We start from the raw sequence: 22,655 nt of genomic DNA, 5'->3' as shown, positions 1-22,655 counted from the left end.
TTGAAGTCCAGAGCAAAGTGTTGGCCCTATAAGTCACTTTTATCCAAAGCGACTTACAGTGCTTGCATACATTTTTGTATGGTGGGTGGTCCCACCTATCGAACCCACTATCCTGGCATTGCAAGTGCCGGGCTCTACCAACTGAGCCACAGGGGGCCACTCATCCAACCTGTGTGCTCTTGGAGGGAGGCACAACATGTTGCCAAGGACAGGTGGAGGGAGCTCTTTGTTTCTCAATAGAGATGAAGAGTATTAAGTAAGTAGTTAACCTGTGCTTGGTCAATTCACACTACGACTATTTCCCTATCTATGTCATAGCAGAGTGTGTGTGTTAGCGCTGCAGCACACACTGTATTGCAGGGGCGAGATTACCTACTGTACCTGGCAGTTGTGAAATGGCAGAGAAGAGTGGGTGGCGGCAGCCGCAGTTCCCACAGTAACTCAATTCGCAACTCTGCTGAACAAGAAAATTAAAGAAAGGCAACTTCCTCTTCCCTTCTCCACTGCTGTACCAGCTGGAGAGAAGAAGAAGAAGAAGGCCTTTCATTGTATCAGAATGAAAATATCACAGCATATGAGTCTCCAGAGCTTCAGGGGAAGGAGAATAGAAGAATCAACAGCTGGCAAGATGTTAAACTTATTTCGTTCACATCTCCTACTCATATTAAAGAGATAGATAGAGTAGAGAAGCCAGAAGTAAACCCAATGAGCTCTATCAGAAGATAGGAGAGGAGAGAAGAAGAGAGGAGAGTAGAGAGGAAAGCTGATATGACGAGGATGGGAGAGGAGGGGAAAAGAGGAAAAGATGGGTGAAATAGAAGAGAGGAGGAAAACAGGGCTGAGTAGAAGAGAGGCAAGGAAAGGAAAGGAGAGGTTGGAGACGGACCCAAAAACGATTTTGTTTCCCGGCCCAAAACGAGTCGCCTGCCCAGTTGTGCTCTTTCAGGGTGGATGGATGGTGGGTACAGTACAGTATGTGTTTTCGTGGATTGAGAGAAGATTAATGCCTGGTGAGCTGTGTAGCCGGAGGGCTCCTTCTTCATACAGGAGCTCAGTTGCACCCACTCATGATGCTGGAGTATTTTTGCATCCCCTTCTTATCCCTTTTGTATTTGTGTCCTTGCGGATTATTTCACCTATCCCTCTCTGTTAAAAAAGTCTAACTTTTTTCTTCCTAGCCCATATCAAAGCATCCCGAAAGGCTTAGTGTTGTTATGTGATCCTTGAATGATCGTCGAAGCTCTTATTTGTGAGTTTTGGCATTATGGAGCTCCAAGGCTGGCGTTAATATGAGGTTTAGCGGCTGCCCGAATTACCGTACAGTGTTTTTTTTTCTGGGCTTTAGCTCAGAATCCAGGAAGCAGTGGTGAAAAATGCTGCCAGGTCTTAGGATGGTTTTAAGGATATGATATGAAAATCTGGGATTGGTAAATCCTTTTTTGAACCTTTAATAAATTATTTGATACATAGCCATTAATTATTTAAAAAATATAATTGATAAATGCCTCATGAGCTTAGTTCAACTGTCAACTTAAATATAAGCTTTCTTAACTCCATTGTTTCTAAAACAATGTAATTGTAAACAAACACTGTATAGCTTAAAAACATGATTATGGCCTGGACTCTATCCATAGCACAGCACTTTGGACAGCTGACAATTCCGTTTTCAATGGAGGCACATATCATGGGATCATAACTAATACACAAATATCATGATATTATCTTAAGGTGCAAGATTACATTTAAACATTTAAAATTTGTGTAAAACATTTAAAGGATTGTGAGTCTAGTAATTGTTTTATTTTCTAAAGTCTAGCAACCCAGTTGCCAGCAGGCATGCCAGCTACAGGTAATTACCAAAATAGGGGAAACACTTGAGTAAATGATGGATACAAAGTACACTGAGTGTACAAAACATGAGGAACACCTTCCTAATACTGAGTTGCACTCCTTTTTACCCTCAGAACAGCCTCAATTTCGTCAGACATGGACTCTACAAGCTGTCTTCCACAGGGATGCTGGCTCATGTTGGCTCCAGTGCTTCCAGCAGTTGTGTCGAGTTGGCTGGATGTTCTTTGCGAGGTGGACCATTCTTGATACACAGTGTTGCAGCTCTTGACACACTCACACTCAAAGGCACTTAAATATTTTGTCTTGCCCATTCACCCACTGAATGGCACCCATACACAATCCACGTCTCAATTGTCTCAAGGCTTAAAAGTCCTTCTTTAACATGTCTCCTCCCTTCATCTACACTGAATGAAGTGGATTTAACAAGTGACATCAATAAGAGATCCCAGCTTTCAACTGGATTCACCTGGTCAGTCTATGTCATGGAACAAGCAGGTGTTCCTAATGTTTTGTATACTCGGTGTATATTGAAAGCAGGTGCTTCCACACAGGTGTGGTTCCTTAGTTAATTAAGCAATTAACATTCCATCATGCTTAGGCTCATGTATAAAAATGTTGGGCAGGCCATTATTTTGGCTACAATGGCTATATCCCCATAGGATGACTATTTCCCCATCCAGAGGGCATGATTGGTCATTGAATGGTTTGATGAGCTTGAAAATGATGTAAACCTTATGCCACAACCCTCTCAGTCACCAGATCTCAACCCAATTGAACATTTGTGGGAGATTCTGGAGCAGCACCTGAGACAGTGTTATCCATCAACAAAATACCAAATGATGGAATTTCTCGTGGAAGAATGGTGTCACATCCCTCCAGACACTTGTAGAATCTATGCCAAGGTGCATTGAAGCTGTTCTGGCTCGCTCTACTAAGACACTTTATGTTGGTGTCTCCTTTTTGGCAGTTACCTGTAGTTAGACAAACTACTATGACTTGATTGATAGCATGACATGACATGGTAGCTAGTTATGAGGTTGGGAGATTGGGAACCTATCTAGCTGGCTAGCTAAAGCCAACTTCATAAAATGGTAGGGGCTAGTATTATCAACGGCAGCTAAAATCAAATCAAACGCTGTGTGTGTGTGACTCTATACTCTCTCTCCTCCTCCACTGGCCTATGGGCATGACGCCCCTGCACAGAGTACACACACACACACACGTACACATTTGTTCAGTCTCTTTATCCCACACATACACTCACACTGACTCCACTTCACTCTCCGTCATGCATTTCTTTTGATCCACCCCCATCGTGCTTAAACATACACACACATGCATGCACAGTCACACGCACACACACATCATTTTCTGGGCTCTTGCTTCGCTGCTCCCCTGGCCTCTGGTATGCGTTACTCTTTTCTGCCTACAAAGGTAATTTGTTGGCCAACCAAGGAGCCTGTCGATTTTCACTGAGTGAAATTGAATCAGTGCATCTGACAAGGGAGTGTTGGCACATTCCCCCATACCCCTGAGGTTCTTATTTGATTCGCTTATTACCTTTTCCCTTATTCCCTCAAAGATCCACCATAGACCACTTTCCTTCCACAGCCTACCTTATTCAATACAATGACTCCCAGAGAACACTGAACTTGGTTTTCTAAACAGTCAACACTCTTCCCAAATGTGAAAGTCACAGTGCTGTGATGTTGCTCTACTGCTGTACTGTATTTAAATAGTAAGGTGGGTAGGAATAAACTGTAACCTTTATTATACCTGTGTTCGTTCTCCCTTATCCCTTCCTGTCTTTCTGTCTCTCTTTCTCTGTCTCTTTCTCCATATATCTCTTCATGCATCTCTCTTTTTTCCTCCCCCTGTCTCTCTCTCCCTCCTCTCTCTCCTCAGCTCTGTTTAACCTCATCCCAGTGGGACTGCGGGTGGTAGCCATCCAGGGGGTGAAGGCCGGCCTCTACGCAGCCATGAATGGAGAGGGCTTCCTCTACTCCTCAGTAAGTCCTGCCTCTGCTACTCTAAAACTTGACTGACTCTGAGTGTGTTTTTTGTGTGTGTGATTATATTCTAGATATATTAAAACTTGTTCTAGAAAAACTCTTTAGTAACTGCTACTTTTGTTGTACTGGATAATACGGACTTAGTACTGTGGACCAAGTCAGTTTAGATTCACTGTAGGTCTGCATTTGAACAGGTCTTCATTTGTTTGTCTCAAATGGCACCCTATTCCCTACATACACTCTAAGAAAAAAGGGTTCCAAAAGCGTTTTGAGGCTGTCCCCATAGGATAACCCTTTTTGGTTCCAGGTAGAACCCTCTCCAAAAGGGGTTCTTCAAATGGTTCTCCTATGGGGACAGCCAAATAACCCTTTTTGGTTCTAGATAGCACCCATAGGGCTCTGGTCAAAAGTAGTGCACTGTATAGGGATGCAACCTTTGTCTCTTCGGTTATTTATGGTTAATAGCTATTTAGTGTCTGCCTCAGTGAAGTCCCATTCTCTTTCCATCCCTAATTTCTGTCCATTCCCTCCTCTTCTTCCTTCCTTTCCATCCCTCCTCTTCTCATGTTCCCTATTTCTCCACCTCCGTTACCTTTTCTACCTCCAGTCCGGTGATATATAATCCTCTCTTCAGCTCCCACATTCATCAAGTGTCCCAGAGTAGGAATGCCGATCTATGATCAGTTTTGCTTTTAGATCATAAGGAGTCAGATTATTATGGACAGGGAGAACCTGATCCTAGATCAGCACTCCTACTCTGAGATGCTTGATAAATGCTGGCCCATATTTTCCCAGTTTGTTTTTGGGTCATCCTCTGGGGACCATGAGAAATAGTACAGTACACACACACAACAACCACTCTCCAAATGGAGATTTTATGAATGCTCTCTGACCATAATACACTCACTGCGTAATACACTCACTAAACAGATGTTTCCTACATGTTTGGAAAATACCATTACCCCCCTTATTTTGGAGCACTATATTGTATATTGGGACCATGCTTATAGAGAGGGGAGGGGGATACTTTATTTTCTGGGTATTCTTCTGGCCAAGATCAACAGCAGATTTCAAAGGGGAAGGACAAATGTAATTGCAGAGGTTGGAGCCATTCGTTTGTTTGACATCCCAACATAAAGCACAGTCTCGCTACACTCTTAGAAAAAAGGGTTCCAAAAGGGTTCTTAGGCTGTCCCCATAAGACAACCCTTTTTGGTTCCAGGTAGAACCCTCTGTGTAAAGGGTTCTCCATGGAACCATAAGGATTCTGCCTGGAACCAAAAAGTGTTATTCAAAGGGGCTATGGGGACAGCCGAAGAACCCTTTTAGGTTCTAGATAGCACCTTCTAAGAGTGTACAACAGGCCTCTTAGCAGTTATATCTCTGTGTGGCTCTTAGAGAAGGGAAGAGTGGGGCCACTGACTTTGTATGTCGCTGTGCTGTGGGTCCATCCCTAATAAGTTATTGATGCCTCCATCTATGAAAGTTTTAAATGCAATTCTTGATTTTCTATATGCAGAGAAGGGGGGTGGGGGGTTCTTTCATTGTCAACAAGCAACCATTATTTTATGATCAAACCACTGTCATTGGTCTACTCCACCGTCAAGTGTTTTCTCAGATCAAGGTCAAACATGTTTTTTTTTAGTTGCCCACGATGTGAATTTTATAAATACTCGACACATCTTAGTCAAATCTTCAAATTAATCAATGTTAAAACTTACTTGACTGTCTTGCATAATTTTTGGGAGCAGTACTATCACTATCAAAACTTTCCACAGCCCCCATCATCTCCCCACCTCACCAATAGGCCTACACCCATTAATGCACTACGCCAGGGATCATCAACTACGCCAGGGATCATCAACTCGATTCAGCCGCGGGACAATTTTGTCTTGTGCGGATGGTCAGGGGGCCGGAATATAAATACAATGATGATCTGTGCCTTGACTTGTTAAATTTCATCACTGAAAATGTCTGTTCACATAAACTCAGCAAAAAAGAAATGCCCCTTTTTCAGGACCCTGTCTTTCAAAGATAAATCATAAAAATCCAAATAACTTCACAGATCTTCATTGTAAAGTGTTTAAACACGGTTTCCTATGCTTGTTCAATGAACCATAAACAATTAATGAACATGCACCTGTGGAACGGTCATTAAGACAATTAACAGCTTACAGACAGTAGGCAATTAAGGTCACAGTTATGAAAACTTAGGACACTATAAAGAGGCCTTTCTACGGACTCTGAAAAACACCAAATGAAATATGCCCAGGTCCCTGCTCATCTGCGTGAACGTGCCTTAGGCATGCTGCAAGGAGGCATGAGGACTGCAGATGTGGCCAGTGCAATACCTTTCAATGTCCGTACTGTGAGACTCCTAAGACAGCGCTACAGGAAGACAGGACGGACAGCTGATCGTCCTCGCAGTGGCAGACCACATGTAACAACACCTGCACATTATCGGTACATCCGAACATCACACCTGCGGGACAGGTACAGGATGGCAACAACAACTGCCCGAGTTACACCAGGAACGCACAATCCTTCCATCAGTGTCAGACTGTCCGCAATAGGCTGAGAGAGGCTGCACTGAGGTCTTGTATGCCTGTTGTTAGGCAGGTCCTCACCAGACATCACCGGCAGCAACGTTGCCTATGGGCACAAACCCACCATCGCTGGACCAGACAGGACTGGCAAAAAGTGCTCTTCACTGACAGGTTGCGATTTTGTCTCACCAGGGGTGATGGTCGGTTTTGCGTTTATCGTCGAAGGAATGAGAGTTACACCGAGGCCTGTACTCTGGAGCGGGATCAATTTGGAGGTGGAGGCTTCGTCATGGTCTGGGGCGGTGTGTCACAGCATCATCAGACTGAGCTTGTTGTCATTGCAGGTAATCTCAACGCTGTGTGTTACAGGGAAGACATCCTCCTTCCTCACGTGGTACCCTTCCTGCAGGCTCATGCTGACATGACCCTCCAGCATGACAATGCCACCATCCATACTGCTCGTTCTGTGCGTGATTTCCTGCAAGACAGGAATGTCAGTGTTCTGTCATGGCCAGCGAAGAGCCCAGATCTCAATCCCATTGAGCATGTCTGGGCCCTGTTGGATCGGAGGGTGAGGGCTAGGGCCATTCCCCCCAGAAATGTCTGTGAACTTGCAGATGCCTTGGTGAAAGACAACATCTCGCAGCAATAACTGACAAATATGGTGCAGTCCATGAGGAGGAGATGCACTGCAGTACTTAATGCTTCTGGTGGCCACACCAGACTGTTACTTTTGTTTTTGACCCCCCCTTTGTTCAGGGACACATTATTCCATTTCTGTTAGTCACATGTCTGTGGATCTTGTTCAGTTTATGTCTGTTGTTGAATCTTATGTTCATACAAATATTTACACATGTTAAGTTTGCTGAAAATAAACGCAGTTGACAGTGAGAGGACATTTCTTTTTTTTACTGAGTTTACATAGATTGACCAAAACAGTACAAACATCTTCTGAGCATGACTCCTAATCTGTGGAAAGATTTGTTCATCGAGAGATGTATAGTACCTCGTCAGTGAAATTGTTTTGAATAGTTCTCCAATCACTGCATCAGACTGAAGATCGATAAGCTCAAGTTGCAGGTCAGTGTGAGCATTATCCACATTGACGGTGAAGGAGAGGAAACCAACAGCATGTCATTCCAACACTTTGAAAATCCTCAAAACGATGAGAAAAATCACAGTTCAAAGCACGCAGCAGCGAAGTATACTTCTCCCGCTGGTCATCTGATAGGGAACAGACTAGTAGTGTCAGAAGGTAAGTGAGATTGTTGGCTTCTACTTGGCAGGTCAAAGGAGTAGTACGTTTCCCTTAAAGGCTTTGACAAGGATGTACATCTTTTGTGTAAAAAGGCCCTTTCCTTGTAGTTTGGAATTCAGTTCATTCATGAGGGCTATCATGTCCATGGTGAAGGCAAAATCAGTCAACCATTCTTTATCTTGCAGGTGAAGGAAATCCACATATTTTCCTTTAATTTGCAAAAACTCAACAATCTCCAACTTCAGATCCCACACCCTTCTAAGCACTTTCCCCAAACTCAGCCATCTCATGTTTGTGTGGTAGGGGAGATCTGTAAGACCCGACTCTGTTTCTTCCAACAGTGAGACAAACTTGCCTGTGGTTTAAAGATTTTGCTCTAATGAAGTTTACTACTTTAGTGACTATATCCACAACATGGCTCATTTTCAGAACACAGTTACAGAGCACCTCCTGAAGAATAATGCAATGCAGGAAAATCATTTTCTGATCTGGATTCAGCTCAGCTACTTGATCTTGTATCCTTTTCAAAAGGCCTATGTTTTTTCCTGTCAAGTTTGGGCACCCATCAGTGGTCACACTGAATAACTTTTCAAAACTCAGTCCCAGCCTTGCCACACACTTATTGACCGCTGTAGTTTCAAAGTCTGGGGTTATGCCTCGTAAGAATATCAACACTTGCGCCATGTCACGTGCATCACTGCTCTCATCCAGGGCCAAGGACAAATAGATTAAATCCTTTACCTTGTCTTTCAATTATTCTCTGCAATATTCTCAACACGCCGTGTACCTGTTCGTCTTGACAGGGAAACATTTTGAAACAGCTCTTTCTTGTCAGGGCAAAGTATTGCTGCAGGGTCAATTAAACTTTCTTTAATGAATTCGCCCTCAGCGAATAGCTTGCTATGTTTAGCAATTTTGTGGGACAGTACATAGCTAGCTCTCGCAATTCCGTCGTTTGCTGAATGCAGTTTTGTGAAAAGTCCTTGTTGCTTTTGCAGCTGAGAAAGCAACTCTTTCGATGCACTTGCCCTCTGCTCAGAATACATATTCCTATATTTCTCTGCATGCTTCGTCTGGAAGTGTCAGGACAAGTTGTAGTCTTTCAAGACAGCGATGCTCTCTTTGCACACTAAGCACACAGTTTCCCTGATACCTCAATAAAGAAATATTTACATGTCCACTCTTGCTGGAACACCCTACATTCATTGTCTACTTTCCTTTTCTTTGAATATGTGAAAAACAAATTGTTGAGCAATTTCTAGCTAGCTACTATTTGTAACTGTGACATGTGTGTCAGACTGTCAGTCACTGTCTGTCCTCGTGCAGTTGTTATTATACGTGCCTTCAAAATAAATTTCCCACAAGTGGTGGGAGTTAAATCATTACACAAAGGTGAGTATTCATTGGGCCTTTAAAACTTTACTATTTCAAATTCTTTGTGATATGAGCATGATTCCATGGGCCTTTGCCCAGGCCTGGTCTAGCAGGTTGACGTTTGTCATGAATCTTGCCCTGGAAGCATAACTGACTGATTTTCGCTAGATGGGCCAGCTGCAATTCATGATTCTTTTTTTTGCTATTTGGTCTTAATTTAAGGTTAGGGTTACGCATTAGGGTTAAGGTTAGGGTTAGGTTTAGATTTTATGACTTTATGGCTGTGCCAGCTAGTGACCACTCTGCAGAACCTCGAGGTCAAGATTCATGACAATAAATGTTTATCCTGCATTTATCTATGGGGAACAGGGTTCACGTGTTATGCTCGACCTGCTCAGTTTTCCACCACAAAACACCAGAAAATGGCCAAAAAGAGTAGAACCAGCTCACCTGCTTTTACTCTGTGATTTTAATATTAGATGTTCCATGTTTCTTTTGTAAAAAAACTATTTTTAAAGGAATATTTAAACCAAATTGTCAAATAATTCTCTATGTGGACTATGTGAAAGTGCACTAATATACCAGGATTTTAAAATGGAGTGTTGGTGCACAATTTCTACTTAAAATATCAAACGGTTGCAAAAGACACTCTTTTAGTGGAATGACCCAGGAACCAAAAGAAAAAAGTGTGATTGTGGGTACCGATCCTGTTGATTGCTGTCTAGCTTGTTATACTGAGGTGTTGTTTGTTGGGGTGTTCGTTTTTTTGTTGTTTTACTTAATCAAGATCTGTGTCTGATGAAAATAACCTTTGTAGCTACAGTTTCCTACCGCTACGTTTGCATTATATAAGGTCATAAGTGTGACAGTGTTATCAGGAGGATGAGACATTTGTTGCTGTAGTTGATGATGATGGTTGGTGATGAGAGTGTAATAAGGAGGCTCTGGCTGCGATTCCCTCCTCCATTTTAGAAATCGATCAATGGCAACCATGATGGGTAAACAGTGGAAGATGATGTCCTCTAATCTTGATAGTACGGGTATCACAGCACAATAAAGTGAGTGGCCTCCAGTTTTGAGGTGTACTGGGTCATTTATCTTCCTGCTTCAATAACAATGTTTAATTTTATCAACCATTTATTTTGCATCGTTCTTTAATTTCTGTAAAATAAAAACATATATAGTATTTGGAGCTAGCACAGAATATTTGATTCTGGCTTCCGAGATGAATTCCATTGTATTCAATTTTTTCCAGAACAGGGACTGAGATATTATGACATAAAATACTCCCTCTTATTGGAGAGACTCATGACCAATGACTCAAGCCAACTGATCTGATACTATAGCCTGCATTGTATCTCTCATCTGACCTTCTCCTGGCTCAGCCTTGGCTCCCCTATTAGCCTAGCTGTCTACATAGAGTGGTCTCCCTGTTGATTTACTAAGCCTTAATCTGCTAACGTGGCTGTGGAGCGGGATGGGAGAAGGGGGAGCATCTCCCCGTCCCCCAAATCCAGTGAGATGTGTTGGGTGGAGAGCTGTCTTCAGCTTGCCCTGCGCTGCTTGGAACTGAGCCTTATTACTTGGTCAGTGTTCTTCTTTGGTATAAAGTGAGTTTGGTAACACAGCCTGCAAGTATAATGCTTCAACTCAAAATAACAGTTATTTACTCAGGAATTATAAGGAGGAGCCATACATGATTAGCAGAAGTGAATGTTAACAGTGGAAGCAGCCTAAGGTGGGCAATCTAGGTTATTAAACCTTAGAGGAAGAACTGCTTTCATTGTAGGAGATAGAGATATAAAGAAGTCAAATGTTTGGATTGGATATAATAAGTTCATTAGAAATAGACAATCAGTGGCGCCTCCTCAGAGGAGGAAGGGGAAGGCAGTGAATTTCAGAAAAAAATTAAATAGTGAAACAGTAAAAAAAAGTTATCATTTTTAGATAAAACTATACTAACTATATTCACGTCACCAAATAATTGATTAAAACATACTGTTTTGCAATGAAGGTCTACAGTAGCCTCAACAGCACTCTCTGGGGTAGCACCATGGTGTAGGCGGAGAACAGCTAGTTTCTGTCCTCCTCTGGGTACATTGACTTCAATACAAAACATAGGAGGCTCATTGTGCTCAGGTTTATTAATGTGTCAATTCTAGTAGCTAGCTATGTTGACCAGGGGCGCAACTTTGGTTTTAGAAGTTTTTTGGGCATCTGACGCTCATTTTCTACATTTCTACTAGGGCTGTCCATGACAAAAAAATAAACCAATCAATTGGTGAAAGTTTTCCTATGTTTATTTTTCCATGTATAGACATGTGTTTTAATAAAATCAACTAGGCTATATCTACTGCACTGGTCTGATGCTTTAAGCATGCTGTTTGATTAAATAAGTAAGACACACAAATGACTCAAGAAGGAGCCAGAGATCAAGATAGCCTAACTTGAAGAAAAAAAAACTCCCTCTGCTGCTGGCCTTCGCAGATTCTGCTGTTAAGCTCCTGAAGTGGCCGGTAATAGGCTACACCAGCGGTCAGCAACCTTTTCCATTTAGAGTGTCAATTTATCTTACCATTTCTACCAATCTATGTGGCAGTTGTGATTTTGATTTGTACATTTTTGTGGAACCGTTTAATTTAATTCAAAATAGTCTTTGTATCTTAAAATCATTGTCTGAGGTTAATCTACATTATATCTAAATCTAAATGAAAATTATACAAATATAAAATGAACTGTTATTGCCATTGCCAACTTTTAAAAATAGACTACATGAAGCCAACATAAAAACATTGCAGCCTGCAAATTAATAGCCTATAAATCACATTGGCTACTCATGGCCTGTCTGCAACGAACTTGAAACATTGTATTAACTGGGTCACCGAAACTCACACTAGCAAACTTGAAACATTGTATAAAATATTCTGGGCCCTCAGAGTTTCCCGAGCCAGTGAGCTTGGGACAGACAGCTGTAGGCTATTTGCGCAAGGGATAAGAAGTAATCAGGTATGACTATTCCACTGGATCAGAGCATTACATTTTTCCCTTTCAGGCCAAGTGGTTATCGAAAGGGAGAGAGCTGGAAATATTGTTAAAACACTGAGGAACTATTGTCATTCTCAATTGATTCTAAAAACATACTTTGTTTACTTGCTGTTCAGAATTATGTTGAAGCTCCACAGCTCATTAGTGGTGGTGAGTTAAGACAATCAGAAATACTAATCAGACATCCCTAACTGGGCACATTTATAGGCCTACATTTGCACGCAGGCCAGGTAAACTAGTCCTACTTCTATATCCATATTCAGGTGCAGGTCCTTACTCAACATTGACAGGAGCATTTCAAACGAAAGACGATCTATATATTGACAAAATTCATAAATTGAATGTAATAAACAAAAACGTGTTTCTCACAAGTGTAGCATAGGTTGGGATTGCTGCAAAACACATGTCCAATCCGACAATGAGAACGGTAAATAACTGTAATAATAATATATTGAAGGCATTAACAGAAATTATCGTAAGTTAACGGTAAATGTGGGCTACTACTGGTGATATATGTAATTGGGAATTGATAGTCACAGCAAACAATGCACACAATGAAGTTATGAAACAATGAATACCTACGAAATGGCTGGAGAGAAGGCATTCTGGAGAGAGACTTACGTGCCTTGTGCATCTGAGCCACAATCCCCATATTCTTGGACCGTGTCCCTGTGACCTCCTCCATGGATTAGTCCTCTGAGGCAGATGCAAATCAGACGGGTGTCTAGTGTGCCATGAAAAAAATGTATCTATTTGCGACTGCTGCACTAAAAAAGTATTTCATATAAGGCACCCAGACCTTGTGAAAGTTGCACAGTATACACTTAATCTTGTAATAAATCAAATCAAACATAACTTGACATTTCTGCCAACAATTGTGACATTGTGGGAGGATAACCAACCTTCCAATTAATGGCAATGCATTTCTTAGCTGCTATAGATGCCAGGTTACACAGTTTCATCTGATTACATTCTCCAGTATTAACTTTTCCAAGCAAACAAAAACAGGGAGAAGGGAGAATCTGTATACATGCTAAGATAAAATAACATACTGTTTGAAAGAATTCAGCCAGCCTTCAAAAGATCATAACATGCAAATATGTCCCCTTTTGTGTCCCCCGGCTTCTTCATCTGCGGGATCGTCTAAGACCAGCCACCCAGACAGCTGATGAAATTGAGGAGTATTTCTGTGTGTAATAAATCCCTTTTGTGGGGAAAAACCTATTCTGATTGGCTGGGCCTGGCTCTCAAATTGGTAGTCCCACCCATGGCTGCGCCCCTGCCTAGTCATGTGAAATCCATAGATTAGGGCCTAATGAATTTATTTCAATTGACTGATTTCCTTATATGAACACTAACAAGCGCATGTTGTGCAATGGTGCTTTCCATAGGGAATCACTAAACCGCACATTCTCTTGAAAATAGCTTTCTAGCATTGATAGCAACTCAGTAAAATTGTTGCATGTTGCGTTTATATTTTTGGTCAGTATAGTATGCTCTATGGATGGTCTTAAACTGCAGTATGTCTGAGATTACATGAACATGACTGGGCATTCAAACGTATCTGTGTCCATTCATCATCATCATCAATTGTGTCTCTCAGGTCTTCCTCACAGTTTTGTTTGACATTTTTTGTGTCATCAGGAAAAGCCTCTATCAACCTTGGATACAGTTTGGAAATCAACTTGAGGTTTGTCAGACTGCCTTTAAATAGTTTACATTTTTTAAGCTTATTGCTTGTCCAATGTTTGCTGCACAGAGAGAATAAAGTGTTGTATCTGAAAAAGTTCACCTCAGCGCCGTCACAGACTGGACTTCCCTGGCTGCCTGACCCTGCCGAGACCCCTGTCACCATCGGATCCTGTTCAGATGAGGCATGATAAAGAATTACCTTGGTGTACATTTATACATTATATTATTCAAGAATAGAATCAATGGTTCAATAATTGAAATTACCATTATTTCCAGATCTCAGGCTGTAGCTTTAAACTGCTGTCCTGTAGCTACTGTTGGACTACCCATCAATTCAAGATGGAACTTTGTATCCATTCACAGATTGTTATAGCTAATATCCTGTATAATTCACCTGAGCTCCGTAGACTGGTCTTCCTTTGCTGTCTGACCCTGCTGGGACACCTGTCACCACCTGATCCTGCTAAGACATGATGAGCATAGTATTATGTACTAACTGTGCACCATGACAGTGTAGGCTGTAGAGCTGTTTATACCATGTAAATGTGAAAAGTAGGGAATTTGCTAGGGAAACAGACAGATCAATAACGTTACATTGCTATACTGACTCTAATAAAAACTCACATTGTGCTGTCAAAAAAACATCAGAATATTGGTCTTCAATCATTTGGCCTCTGGTTTCATTGTTTAATTCAGGTCTAGTGTGATTGAGGCAAAGATAATAGCTAAAGTTAATGAGCTAGCTAGCTAACGTTAGCCAGCTATTGGCTAGCTCTAATGGTACATTAACGGATGAATACTATCCAAGTTAATTTACCTCTGTTGAAACGGGACAAAAAGGCTAGAAAAGCTTTCCATTCACATAACAGTTGTTAGATACAGCTACATGACAGATAACTAGAGACTAGAGCTGAACTGGCTGTGGTAGCTACTAGCTAGCTAATTCATTCTCTTCAGTCGAGAGGGGATGTTACTGTAGCTAACATTACATGTCAGTTACACTACTAGTCCAACAGAAGTTACCTTGCCAGCTACATCAGTCAATTAAAGTATAGCCAGTTTTGTCTCTGCTTGCTTTTACACCTCAGAGACAAAGCACAACACACAAAGAGACAGCAGCTGCAGACAGCAGCACCATGCCTTTCAGAAGCTGCCTTCACACAGCCTGTCCGCACTGTGGACACTCAGTGGTGTCCGTGCGGTCCTAAATCCAGCCGGCTGAAACTTCCAAACAGCCTACCAGACCGCTCTGAAGCATCTGCATGGTCCGATGCCGCTTTTGGTATTACAGTGCAAAATGATAAAAGTGGGGGGACAAAAATGCTATTTTAGAATGTGAGGGGGGGGGTCATGCCCCCCCAGTCCCAATTGAAAGTTGCGCCCTTGATGTTGACTATAATATTAGCTAATATGGTGACAACGATGTAGGCTGTGTGTAGAGATTAGCGGTTATGGTATGGCATGGAAAGTTTTTTTTGCCTGGTCACAGACAGCTGTTTTATTGTGTACTGAAAAGGTGAGAGGAGGAGAGTGCATAGATGCGAGAACAAATTATACAATGAACAAATGATCCTGCTGTTTGTATGTGGCTGCTATGAAAGTGAACTGTGTTTACGGTGATCAGGGATGTATTCATTCCGCCAATTCTGTTGAAAAACGTTTCTTAAACGGAAGCAAACGTAACGAAACAGGGATTAACATACCTGAATTTGTCCAATAGAAACTCTTGTTTGCAACTGTTGGACTAATGATTACACCATAGATCAGCTTGATGCAGGCAAGAGTGTGTCAAGTGGTATTGAATGTGTCACTGTCTGTCACCTTGATTACTCAATATTTTCTCTCGCCCTTTGCACCTAGGTTGTACATTTTCATTCGTAATGTAAATTGTAGCAACCTCCAATATGCTGTAATAGAAATAAGGCCATGCTCCTCCCTCATCTTAAACGTCACCGACCGCCACTGTAGACAATGTACGTTTTTATTCATTAATGTGATCTTATATCTGAATAGAGTGATCTGGGTTGGGTGGTCAGATGGTTATATAAAAAGCCAGGACCCTTGACCAAAGTTCACTGTCTATTTCATTGCATGTAGCCTTCTACTATATTCTCTACGTTTTCTTTTCCATCCCTCAATTTCCCACTGCTCTCCCTCCCTCTCTTCTCCCACTGTCCTCCACGCTGTGTTCCTCACAAAACATCCCTTGGAGCTCAAGGAAACATTACCATCTGCTGAAATAATGGAGGGGTGATGTTAGAGATAATGTTGTCAAGTTGTATTTCAGGAAACATTAAACAGGGCGATCTCTGTCTTTTCGTCCATGTCTACAGCATGTGTCAGGTGTGTGTGTGTACACACTACTTGAGGTGTTTTGTGCTCTGATTAATCACATTCTCCACCCTGTCCACCTGTGCACAGCTCGAGGGTACTATGACACAATGGCACAGTCATCCAATTCCAAGGCCTGGAAAAAAGGAGAAATCTAGATCAAATTTTACTCTCTGTAGTAAGACGTACTCTTAGAAAAAAAATTGTTCCAAAAGGGTTCTTTGGCTGTCCCAATAGGATAACCCTTTTTGGGTCCAGGTTGAACTATTTTGGGTTCCATGTTGAATCTTTTCTAAAAAGGGTCCTTACATGGAACCCAAAAGGGTTCTACCTGGAACCAAAGAGGGTTTCTTCAAATGGGGACAGCCAAAGTACCCTTTTAGGTTCCAGATAGAAAAAAGGTGGTAAGAGGGATCTTCTAGAGGTCGACTTGGATTATTCTGCAAAAATTCCACCATTGTATTGGATTTTATACCTGTAATACCCAGTGGATGGGAATGTGGGGAGGATGTGCTCATTGTGATGTCTGGATGTAATGTAATGTAATCATAGCAAACACCCATAGCCCATCCTCCTAATTTCTTACATCAACAGCCTCCACTGGTGACACCCCTTCAGGCAAAAACCTAACATAACATTAGGAAAGTATTCAGACCCCTTTTTCTTATTTTAAAATTAATCAAAACATTTTTTCCCTCAACCTACACACAATATCCCATAATGAGAAAGCAAAACCAGTTTTTTTTTAAACATTTTGCAAGTGAATTACAAATAAAAAATGGAAATATCACATTTACATAAGTATTCAGACCCTTTACTCAGTACTTTGTTGAAGCACCTTTGGGAGCGATTACAGCCTCGAGTTTCTCCAATTCTTCTCTGCAGATCCTCTCAAGCTCTGTCAAATTGGATGGGGAGCCTCGCTGCACAGCTGTTTTCAGGTCTCTCCAGAAATGTTCAATCGGGGTTCTAGTCCGGGCTCTGGCTGGGCCACTCAAGGACATTCAGAGACTTGTCCCCGAAACCATTCCTGCGTTGTCTTGACTGTGTGCTTAGTGTTGTTGTCCTGTTGGAAGGTGGACCTTCGCCCCAGTCTGAAGTCCTGAGCGTTCTGGAGCAGGTTTTCATCAGCGATCTCTCTGTATTTTGCTCCGTTCATCTTTCCCTCGATCCTGACTAGTATCCCGCTGAAAAACATCCCCACAGCATGATGCTGCCACCACCATGCTTCACCGTAGGGATGGTACCAGGTTTCCTCCATACGTGACGCTTGGCATTCAGGCCAAATAGTTCAATGTTGATTACATTAGACCCGAGAATCTTGTATCGCATAGTCTGAGAGTCCTTTAGGTGCCTTTTTGCAAACACCAAGCGGGCTGTCATGTGCCTTTTTACTGAGGAGTGGCTTCCGTCTAGCTACTCTACCATAAAGGCCTGATTGGTGGAATGCTGCAGCGATGGTTGTCATTCTGGAAGGTTCTCGCATTTCAACAGAGGAACTCTGGAGCTCTGTCAGAGTCAAGTTCTTAGTCACCTCCCTGACCAAGGCCCTTCTCCCTCGATTGCTCAGTTTGGCAGGGCGGTCAGCTCTAGGAAGAGTCTTGGTGGTACCAAACTTCTTCCATTTAAGATTGATGGAGGCCACTGTGTTCTTGGGGACCTTCAATGCTGCAGAAGTGTTTTGGTACCCTTCCCCAGATCTCTGCCTCAACACAATCCTGTCTCAGAGCTCTACGGACAATTCCTTCGACCTCATGTCATGGTTTGACATGCACTGTCAACTGTGGGACCTTATATAGACAGGTGTGTGCCTTTCCAAATCATGTCCAATCAATTGAATTTAACACAGGTGGACTCCAATCAAGTTGCAGAAACATCTCAAGGATGATCAATGGAAACAGGATGTACCTGAGCTCAATTTCAAGTCTCATAGCGAAGGGTCTGAATACTTATGTAAATAAGGTATTTTTGTTTTCATTTTTAATACATTTGCTAAAATGTCAAAAAACCTGTTTTCACTTTGCCATTATGGGGTACTGTGTGTAGATTGATGAGGAAACATGTTTATTTTAGAATAAGGGTGTAACGAGACAAAATGTGGAAAAGAACAAGGGGTCTGAATACTTTCCAAATGCACTGCAACATAAAATCAATGTCCATTTTTGGTTAATATTTATTTTAGTTGTCAACAAACGTGAATTCAACTTGAAATAAACAAAACCTGTGTTCGTTGACAACTTTTTGCCTTTTCAACTAAGAATTCCATTGATGTTCGACGTATTTTAAACTGGTGGGCTAGATCTTTGAACACTGTACTATCTGATCTCAAGCGTTGTCTTCCTCTCTTTGTTCCTCAGGACTTGTTCACAGTAGAGGCAAAATTCAAGGAGTCTGTTTTTGAGAACTACTATGTCATCTACTCATCGACGCTGTTCCGGCAGCACGAGTCTGGCAGGGCCTGGTACCTGGGCCTCAACAAGGACGGCGTTGTCATGAAGGGCAACCGGGTGAAGAAGACCAAGCCCTCCTCACACTTTGTGCCCAGACCCATCGAAGGTGAGACCGAAACACCGTCTGGCTGCCAGCCAGCCACACTCAGGGCTTGATTCAAATGCAACACCTGCCATAAGTCAAGTCAAGGTTTATTTAAAGTAGGAGTCATAACACACTTTTACAAGCCTAGCTATGTTAATGAAGCATCTTTGTATCTGTTTATAAATAACCCAGCAGGTCAAAATTGTCATGGGACATTATAACGGCATTCTGTTTGGTGTAATGTCAGATTGCCAGATTACAAGAATTCTGTTTGTTTGAGAAGACCTCAATGTGCCTTTGATAGATTTGAGTCCTCAGATACAGGTACCCAGATAATCCATTCAAGTTTGAGAAGCTAAATTACTTCCTCGGTACTGGGAAGCAGGGTTAGGGTCAATTTTATTTGAAGTCATGCAATTCAGGAAGTGATCTGAATTTTAAATGGTTTAAATAAATAGGTTATTTTCAGTTTATTGAGAAAACATTGAAAATTGATTTTTAAAAATTCAATTATCTAATTGGAATTTCAGTTTATTTTTTGAGTTGACTGACGGCAATTCAAATTGACCCCAACCCTGCTGGAGGTTCAAATGTTGTGTGTGTTTGAACTAAACTAACTCTAAACTAATGCTGAATCTCTCAATTCATCTCCTCTGTTTTTTGTCTCTCTTACCTCCTTTATCTCCCCTACTCTCTCTCTCTCATTGTCGTCTCTCTCCCCTCCCTTCTCTCCCCTCCTGCTCTCTCCTATATAAATATTCCTTCTCTCACTCCTCTTCACTCTCTACCTCCATCTCTCTCTTTTTGTCTCACTTTCCCCCCTCCCCCGCCCTTTCTTCAGTTTGCATGTACAAAGAGCCATCGCTGCATGACATCGAGGAGAAGGGACGCTCACGAAAAAACTCAGGGACTGAGGCTCCCACTCTCCTGAACGGAGGAGAAAAAGTGGTGGGGCAGAACTCCACAGAGCAGGATGGTGGCTCATAGCCTGCACATCGCCCCACGTATTTCTTACACCTTGTTCAACGACAACAACAACGACCATAAACAACAACAAACAACAACAACAACAAAAATAGAAGAAAAAACATACAATTACGAAATTCTTGCCTGTGAAATATTTTAGAAAAAAGGGAGAAAATATTTTTAAATCAGGACATTGAATTGACATTTTATGCAAAAGCCTGATATGAGTGTGGCACCAGGGAGTTCGTCCTCCTCATCATGACAATGTCAATGTTTCAAAGCTTTAAACCATGGTAGTTCACACACGTTGATTTTATGAATGCAACAGCACTTTCACGTACTACTTGTGTTGTTAGAATCATGAATTAGCATGGTATTGTAATTGATTTAGGGCTTTATTCAAACAGATCAGCTTTAGTCGACATCCGTATAGCAGTTGTTTCGGCGGTGTCGGAGGTGGAACTGCGTTAGAGCTGTCAAATCGACAAGAGGCTCCTGGCATTATACCTAAAACAGACATTGCCGTTTAAGAGAAACGTTCGAACACTGGAATGTGAGATGTCATTTACACCTCGATTAGGCTGATCCTCCTAATTTTGTTTTAAATTTGAGCGTCATTATTTCTGTATAGCCTACACTTGCTCGTTCTGAACTTGGGTGTGGCTTCGTGACAATGATCAAGAACAGCTGCTCACCGATTTGACAGCTCCAACCCAGTTACACCTTCGACACGGCCAAAACATCAGCTGTGCAGTTGTCGGCTATAGCCAGTTAACGCTTGATCTGATTGAATCTAGGCCTAAGGCTCTTTCCCCTCTTCCTCCTATCATTACTATAATTTTCCTTTTGGGTTGGGGAAGGGAGGTCATGGATGGGGTAAAGGCAGGGGTTTGGCACGGGGAGGTTCTTCTGCAGACACTGCCGTCAGAGGGGGATAGGTGTGTATCACGAATCCTGCTCTCTGATTTGCTATGATGCTCTCATGGGGAAGGGGACGGGCAAGGGGTATCACTGGGGTGGGGGGGGGGGGGTCACGGTACTCCACAGTACCAGTCGTTTGTTGGGCTTGATGGAGTTAGCTACCTTTCCAACATTAGGCTGGTCACATGGTACACTTTAGTATTATTGTTAGCCACTTGAGCTGATAGTGCAGCCACTCACAGAGCAGTCACATGCCATGGTCAAGATGTCTGGGTTGCGGTCATGCTGGTCCAGAATTGTCTGTGAGACAGACATGTAGAGTTCTGATACTGCACATAGTACAGTAGTGAAAGGGTACACAGATGTTTTTTAAGCCAAGAAACATTATGTACAGAATGAAATTCTGAAAAGGAAGTATTGTTATTGGTGTGCTGCTTTTTAAAAATTGTTTGCTACACTAAAAAGCATTTGATCGAAAGACCCAGACAATGATTTGAATGTGAGAGATGTGATGGACACACTTGAAGGATCCTGAATGAGGGGACAGCTAGGGCTAACGAGAGCAGTCAAAGGTCAAACCCTGATGTCATATGTCATGATACTTACTGCTGTCATCAAAACCTGAGTTCCACACCCAGGTATACCTTCAGACATCATCCAGGAACTCCTTCATATTTCAGTGGGACCTCCACTTATAATAGCAATCTAGATTTTTGTGAGTTGTGCTAAAAGCACAGACTGCTTTCTCAACCATCCAAATCATACAATGTGTCATTGTATAAACCTCAGCATTCCTGTGTGATAAGTTGCACTACTGGGAATCTGTTATACACTGCCCTGATTCATTGTAGACTCTGGATCCACTGCTGGGAATATCTATACGCACTGCCCTATATCCTATTGTCTTATTATCTCTTTACTTATCACAGTTAAACTCATCATGACTCGGTCAACCAACACTGGAGGAGAGTTTTTAGATATGTTTAAATTAGCCTATCAAGGAGTCATGAGGTCTATGAGGTCGTCTCTGATTGGCTGCTGTGCTGAAGGAGGCCTGGCCTGAAAACGGGTTCCCCCCTGAATTTTCTTTGTGTAAATTGGTGATTTTGCATTTAATTGGTGTACTACTACTCCACAAAGGAGAAAAATTATCCAATCACTCCTCTGAGAAGTCTTCCATTGGGGAAAATGACACCAGCACTAGGACTAGTTGTGTTGGAGAGTTGGGTCATTGATATGAGGTCAGGTCCATGGCATACAGGCAATGAATGGTATGGGGGCAAAAAGAGCCCTGCCTAAATGTGTACCGGTGTGTTTGGATATCTCATCAAGGAGGTAGGCCCTTTGTCGATTTCAACCTGATCATGAAGGGTATAACGGAAGGGTGCGATTAATGCCATATTTACGGTAAATGGTCTTTCTATGTGTTTGCTAATGTTTGCACCTTTATTGAAACACCTTCATATGCATAATATAATAGAAAAACATTGCAAATAAACAGCAGGATGAAAAATATAACTGAACAATAAAAAATAATGGTACCAAACCTCAGTCTCTTTGGCGTTTTATTGTTCCTGTAGTTTAAATAGGAGTCTTTGACTGTTGAATGCCTTTGATCTGACACACCCACTGAATTTGGTAAATATACACTATGGAAGTTTAATTGCTAAATGTTTACGTAAAATGTCTTGAATGTTGATTCGTGAATATAATGTAATATTAATCAATTTCCTATCATGAAAGTACTCTACTACAAGTCATTAGTTTTAGGCAAGCAAGGTAATTGGGTAATTTTCTGGACAATATTGTAGTGAAGTAATATTTGATATATATGCATATTATACAGTGCCTTCAGAAAGTATTCAGACCCCCTTGACCTTTTCCACATTTTGTTACGTTACAGCCTTATTCTAAAATGTATTAAATAAATACAAATACAATCTACACACAATAATTACAAAGCGAAAACAGGTTTTTATACATTTTTGCAAATGTATAAAAAAAAAATAACCGTGCTAATTTACATAAATAATCAGACCATTTGCTATGAGACTCAAAATTGAGCTCCTGTGCTTCCTGTTTCCATTGATCATCCTTGAGATGTTTCTACAATTTGATTTGAGT

At 41.7% G+C, this 22,655-nt stretch overlaps 1 protein-coding gene across 8 annotated transcripts in view; it reads left to right on the top strand.

Annotated features, from left to right (window-relative positions):
• LOC110507309 (fibroblast growth factor 12) overlaps positions 1-22,077 on the top strand; it is a 256,067-nt gene extending 233,990 nt beyond the window's left edge. For 7 of the 8 annotated variants that reach the window (XM_090224178.1, XM_090224177.1, XM_021587208.3 and 4 more), the window contains 3 exons: positions 3,757-3,860; positions 18,467-18,665; positions 19,486-22,077. In XM_090224178.1, coding sequence (XP_090080304.1) covers positions 3,757-3,860; positions 18,467-18,665; positions 19,486-19,631 — 449 coding nt within the window. In that variant the 3' untranslated portion in view covers positions 19,632-22,077. The remainder of the gene's footprint in view (positions 1-3,756; positions 3,861-18,466; positions 18,666-19,485) is intronic. The other variant, XM_090224182.1, reaches the window with a different exon arrangement.
• The last annotated feature ends 578 nt before the right edge of the window (positions 22,078-22,655 follow it).

The sequence above is a fragment of the Oncorhynchus mykiss genome, chromosome 27 (assembly GCF_057628025.1).
Source record: "Oncorhynchus mykiss isolate SJ-2025 chromosome 27, ASM5762802v1, whole genome shotgun sequence".
Lineage (NCBI taxonomy): Eukaryota > Metazoa > Chordata > Actinopteri > Salmoniformes > Salmonidae > Oncorhynchus > Oncorhynchus mykiss.
This window is presented reverse-complemented; position numbering and strand designations above follow the sequence as displayed.